The sequence below is a fragment of the Neolamprologus brichardi genome, chromosome 3, assembly GCF_056152115.1.
Source record: "Neolamprologus brichardi isolate AB-2024 chromosome 3, ASM5615211v1, whole genome shotgun sequence".
NCBI classification, from domain to species: Eukaryota; Metazoa; Chordata; class Actinopteri; order Cichliformes; family Cichlidae; genus Neolamprologus; species Neolamprologus brichardi.
Window position 1 is genome coordinate 44276750 of NC_142106.1, and position 6000 is coordinate 44282749.

At 41.4% G+C, this 6000-nt stretch overlaps 1 protein-coding gene across 1 annotated transcript; it reads left to right on the forward strand.

Annotated features, from left to right (window-relative positions):
- The first annotated feature begins 499 nt into the window (after positions 1-499).
- ugt5g1 (UDP glucuronosyltransferase 5 family, polypeptide G1) lies at positions 500-5233 on the forward strand. The gene is made up of 2 exons (XM_006807185.3): positions 500-599; positions 2658-5233. Exon 2 carries the CDS (start codon positions 2661-2663, stop codon positions 4233-4235), a length of 1575 nt encoding a protein of 524 aa, XP_006807248.2. The 5' UTR covers positions 500-599; positions 2658-2660; the 3' UTR covers positions 4236-5233.
- The last annotated feature ends 767 nt before the right edge of the window (positions 5234-6000 follow it).

Below are 6000 nucleotides of genomic sequence, written 5' to 3' on the forward strand. Positions count from 1 at the left end.
GCACATTGAAAAAAACCTAAAAGCCTATAAAGAGCAATATAAATTTCTTTAGAACTTACCGGAATGAAAATGTCGGGAGCACACCACCAAAAAATGATGGCAGAGAACTCGATATCAGCTCGTCCCACCGCTGCTATCCAAGCCTGACGTCTTCGTTTGGTAACATCAGATACATGAGATCCCTCACGTTGCTTCCAGGAGGGGAAACAATAAAAAGAGAGCCCATTTTCCCGATCGTGCGATCTAAAATTGCAACCGACAACACAGCAAGTACAAGCCATAGCTGATGTTTCCGTGTGCTTTCGCTCCTGTAGCCCTTTGTTTGGCCTACTAACATGAGGCTCGACCAAAAATTGTGGCCACGCCCCCTCCCGTGACATCATGCTCCAAAGCCCTTATAGGCATTTGGAGCTTTGGGTAAATTGTGTGTTTCTTCTTCTTCTTCTTCTGTCAGGTTTAACTGCAGCTTGCATCCAAAAATTATGTGTTTGACCTGACCTGTTTGTTTAAAAGGTACAACAACAGGAAAAGACATATTGCACAGTATATCTTGGCTTGCGTAGGATTTGGATCTCAACTCAAACTTCTGGAAGAAACAGGTAAGCTTTATTATAATCGAAAACATTTCACTTAAAAATGACAGCAATAATACAGATTGAGGGTTTTTTTATGTTTTTTTTTTTAAAAGCATATTCACACAAGATATTCTGTCCAAACAAATAGCTAATTGAAGTGTGAATGTGTGAAGAATTCCAGCCAGAGATTATAGAAGGGGCAGACAGTGATGACTGTTGGAAAAGTAAAGTCTGATGTAATAATAATAATGGATTGGATTTATATAGCGCTTTTCAAGGCACCCAAAGCGCTTTACAATGCCACTATTCATTCACTCTCACATTCACACACTGGTGGAGGCAAGCTACGGTTGTAGCCACAGCTGCCCTGGGGCAGACTGACAGAAGCGAGGCTGCCATATTGCACCATCAGCCCCTCTGGCCAACACCAGTAGGTGGTAGGGTAAAGTGTCTTGCCCAAGGACAGGACAGAGAGCCCGGGGAACGAACCGGCGACCTTCCGGTTACAGATACGCTTCCCAACCCCCTGAGCCACGGTCGCCCCGTGTACTATATATTTGTATAGCCCCTTAATGACCCCTTTATTAAACTTTTTAAAATTCAAATTAAAAAATTGCATTCATGCTTACTGGAAAGATCCCAACAGTCCCAAACTCAGGGACTCTGGTCTGTAACATGATGAGTGGCTTCAGAGCCTGTTACTGACACGTGTCTGTCTGTTTATATTTATTGGTCTCTGCATCCATGTGAAAGTCAGAAAGCTGAACAATAGGTTAGAAATTTAAAAGTATCTTATCGGAGTGATGGGATGAAAAGACTGTCTAAAGTAAAAAAGGATTGCTTCAGACTTAGTATGATAATATAACCTGTACTGGCTCATGATGACCCAGTAGAGGTTGCCACATTGCCAAGTAAGCCAAAGTAAAGAATTCTACAGGTTCAATCTGGGTCTCCTGCAGGGTTGTTTATTCACCGAGGAAACCTGGACTCATCAAAAATGACAAACTACTGGTAAAATATTAAAGTAGCAAACAGAAAAAGAAACGGCTACCTGCTGTTGCTAACAAACAGCAGACCAGATCACATTCTAATACAAAGCTAGTAGCAAAGATCATTGGACCTTGAAAGATGTTAAAGCTCAGTGCATCTTGAGCCTAAATCAAACAGGCAAAGTTTGATTTTCATAATGTTATAAAACCAATGATGAGCAATTGGACTTGTAGCACTTATCCTTTGAACATATATGTATATTCTTTGCCCTAAAAATCTTTACTGTGACAAGTGAGGCTTGTAGCTCTTTAGAAGTCTTTTTGGGTTTTTTTTCTGACCTCTTGCATGTACTCTTGGAGTCATTATGGTAGCCTGGCCACTCCTGTGAAAGTTCGCCACTGTTACAGGTTTCCTCCATTTGTGAATAATGGCTCTTACTGTGGTTCACTGAGGTCCCACAGCCTTATAAATGGCTTTGTAAGCCTTTCCAGAATAATGGATTTCAATGACTTAAATTCGCAGACAATTTCTATTCAAACAAAACACTATATAGCGAAAAGTATTCACACTTTGCACGAATCATTAAATTCAGGTGTTCTGATGACTTCCATGGTCACAGGTGTATTAAACCAAGCACCTAGACATGCAGACTGCTTCTACAAGCATTTGTGGAAGAATCTTAGGAGCTTAGTGAATTCCTTTGGGAAACCGTGATACGAAATTTCCTTGCTACTAAATATTCCACAGTGAGCTGTTAGTGGTATTTTAACAAAGTGGAAGTGATAAGGAACAACAGCAGCTGGGAGGCTGGTGGCAGGCCATGTAAAATCAGACTGGGGTCAACGGATGCTGAGGCGCATATAGCACAGAGTTCATCAAATGTTTTTATTGACTATGTGTTACTTGGTAAACTGAGTTGATAATCGGCCCGAGTTAGTTTCCGAACATTTGCTTATTGAGTATGGGATTAAAACAAAAACCAGTCTGAAACGTAAGTATTTCAGTGACTCAGTAACTCTTAAACTTTTAATGTATTAGCGTTCACTGAGGTTACAAGTCTGATTCTTTGTTTCTGTCTATTATTTCTTCCAGAAAATGTCCGGTCTTTCCATCCCTCTGATTCTGACAGTGCTCTGCTTCCTGCTTCTCAGGCCCCCTCCATGTAGCAGCAGCAACATTCTGGTAGTCCCCATCGGTGGTAGCCACTGGATAAACATGAAAATGATCCTTGAACAGTTACACTCTAGGGGCCACAACATCACAGTTCTGCGTTCTGCAAAGAGCTGGTACATCCCTAATAACTCTTCCATTTATACTTCTATTAATATAAGCACGCTTGCGGATGAGTCAGACATTAACTACTACAACAAAATGTTACAGGATGTTATGGAATGTCGCACTTATCCTACATTTATACGCACGTTCTGCCAACAGCACTTGATCACGTCCATGTTCGATCAGGGTCACAAGATCTTAGCCAGGTCAGTTGCTACAATAATAGAAGACACAGTATTTATTCAGAAGCTACAGGATACCAAGTTTGATTTAATGTTAACTGACCCTGGTCTGACAATAGGGATGCTTCTTGCAACTTACCTCGAGCTGCCTATAGTTTTTAATGTGCGCTGGATCAATACTCTCCTCACTCCCTCTCCTATCTCATATGTCCCTGTGTCAGGTAGTGAGCTCCATGATCAGATGGACTTTCTGGAAAGAATCAAAAATATGCTGCATTATCTTTATAATGTCATTGAACAGCACTTGATCATAAATCCTGCCTACTCAGACCTGCTCCAACAACACTTCCCTCCAGGTACTGATTTGCTGTCTTTACAGCGTAGAGCTGATATCTGGCTGTTCAGGGCAGATTTTGTCTTTGAGTTCCCTCGGCCCACAATGCCAAATGTAGTATATATAGGGGGCTTCCACTGCAAAAAGGCCCAACCCCTTCCTGCTGAGCTGGAAGCATTCATGCAAAGCTCCGGAGAACACGGAGTAGTTGTCATGTCTCTGGGGACACTGATATCAGTCTTACCTCGGAAGGTCACAGAGGCCATCGCTGCTGCTTTTGCTGAGCTCCCTCAGAAGGTGATTTGGCGTTTTGTGGGTGAAAAACCTTCATCTCTCGGACACAACACCCTGCTGTTGGAGTGGCTACCTCAGAACGACCTCCTGGGACACCCCAAGACTCGTGCCTTTGTGTCCCATGGAGGCACCAATGGCATGTATGAAGCCATCTACCACAGTGTTCCTGTTGTGGGCCTCCCACTCCTCTTTGACCAGTTTGACAACTTACTCCGGCTGAAGGTGCGTGGTGCAGCTCGGGTTGTAGAGGCCTACTCACTGACCAAAGAAGGCTTCCTGGGTGCTCTCAAGGATGTTCTTGAGAATCCCTCTTTCCACACTAACATGCAGCATCTATCCCAGCTACACCGTGACAAGCCAGTGACTCCAATGGAGACTGCCATCTTTTGGATTGAATATGTCATCAGGAACAAAGGAGCACCTCACCTACAGTCAGCAGGTTTTCATCTGCCTTGGTATTCCTACTTCTGTCTGGATGTGGCTGCTTTAACCATAGCCATAACTGGAATTTTCATCTGGGCTTTGGTCTTTGTCTGTAGGCTCCTCTGCTGCCGGAGGTCAAAGAGAAAAATGAAACCAGAGTAAATGAGCCAAACATGATGCAGTCTTTGCAAAGTTTAGTTTAGCAGAGTCAATGTCACATGATTAGTCTTTACAATAATTTCTCCCTTAATTTTTCCTCCAAAGAAGATGTAAATCATTGCAATTAGAACTGCATTTGCTAGAGATTTAGGAAAAGTTACCCCAAAAGAGATTTGTCATTCAGGGGGAATACTTTTACTTCATATAGGCATCATATAATACAACATGGGTTTTGATATGATATCAAAGGTCAGGAAATTTGTTTTCGATCCAATATTTGTTTGTTGTAATAATGCTTCTTGGTTGATTGGCAGAGATGGTGCACCCCATAAGCTCAACTCTGCTGCTAAACCTACAAATGCATTAAGGGGAAATAAACAGCCTTTTTCAACACATACAATATATTGACAGGAAGCAATGGAATAATTGACTAAACACAAATTTCTTTACTTTTTGTGCTAACTTTATTACAATTAGCTACAAATGTGCTTTAACTGTGCAGGAGCAGAACTGTACCGGTGAGTTAACAGCATATCAATGCATCACACACCAGGAAACGCTGTGTGGTAAAGTCCTGAAAATGGAGCATGTAATGATCACCGTAACACAGACGGTATATTTTATCTGAGCTAAATGTTTAAATCACCGTCAATTTCAGTCTTTTATGTGGGAAATAGATTCAGAGTTTGCCGACATTACAGAGGTCCGTTGGTTGAGCTGGGGAAAAGTTCTCAATAGAGTTTTTGAGCTCAGCAAGGAAATCTTGCTGAGGAGAATCTTGAGGGAAAAAGAAAAACCAAAATCATATAAAGTGGCATTTGAAAAAGTTTTTATTCTTTGCAAAATGGCTAAACACACCAGTATGTCCAGAGTACATAATTCAATTTTATTTATACAGCGCCAAATCACAACAACAGTCGCCTCAAGGCATTTTATATTGTAAGGTAGGACCCTACAATAATACATAAAGATAAAAAAAACGAACAATCATATGACCCCCTATGAGCAAGAATTTGTAATGTAATCCGTTACTTAATGAGAGTAATGTATTCTGAATACTTTGGATTACTCTAATATATTATCATGCTTTTTACAACTAATGAATGTCCTATTGCTGTGTGATTTATTACTATTACTGAAGGCTACTCGCCGTACCAATTGCAACTAGATTTTTAAAACTAAATATAAAATGAGTAACAGTAGGTGGACATTAGGTAAGGCTGCACTTTTTGCAGGGATCTTGTATAGAAAACTATTCCGCGCGTATATAAAACAGGTCCACGGCTCCGAACTGTAGTAAAGGGCTAATACGTCAGGTTCTGTGTTGGGCTCGTAGCCAAAAACTAGCTTTACTTTGTTGTCTGGGTCAACTTTGTTAGCGAGAAACAGAGAGAGGCGTTGAAAGGCTGCTCCAATGGAGCTTATTGTTTCGGAAGAAAACAGGAACACGGTGTTCACTCGAGTCTTAATAGCTTACTTACAACTGGGCTCGTCAGGCACTCTTCTTGGCTGCAGTGGTTATTATTATATTTACATGCTTCCAGCTCCCGTTTTTGCTCGATGACAAGTTGTACTTTTCCACTCACCTTTTCTCCCTCCCTCACTACAGACACATAACGGGTATGGCAGTCCATTCTCCCTGCAGCACGGACTACACTGCCCATGAGGCTACATTCTTTAGGGCTATACCTGTAACACTCTGCCTATTGCCTTCATATTAAATCATTTTAAAAAATATTTCTTCACATCATTATGAGACACGAGATTG

Bases quoted from the DNA above. Each gene is read 5' to 3' on its own strand.
- ugt5g1 (XM_006807185.3), top strand. From the start codon at position 2,661: ATGTCCGGTCTTTCCATCCCTCTGATTCTGACAGTGCTCTGCTTCCTG.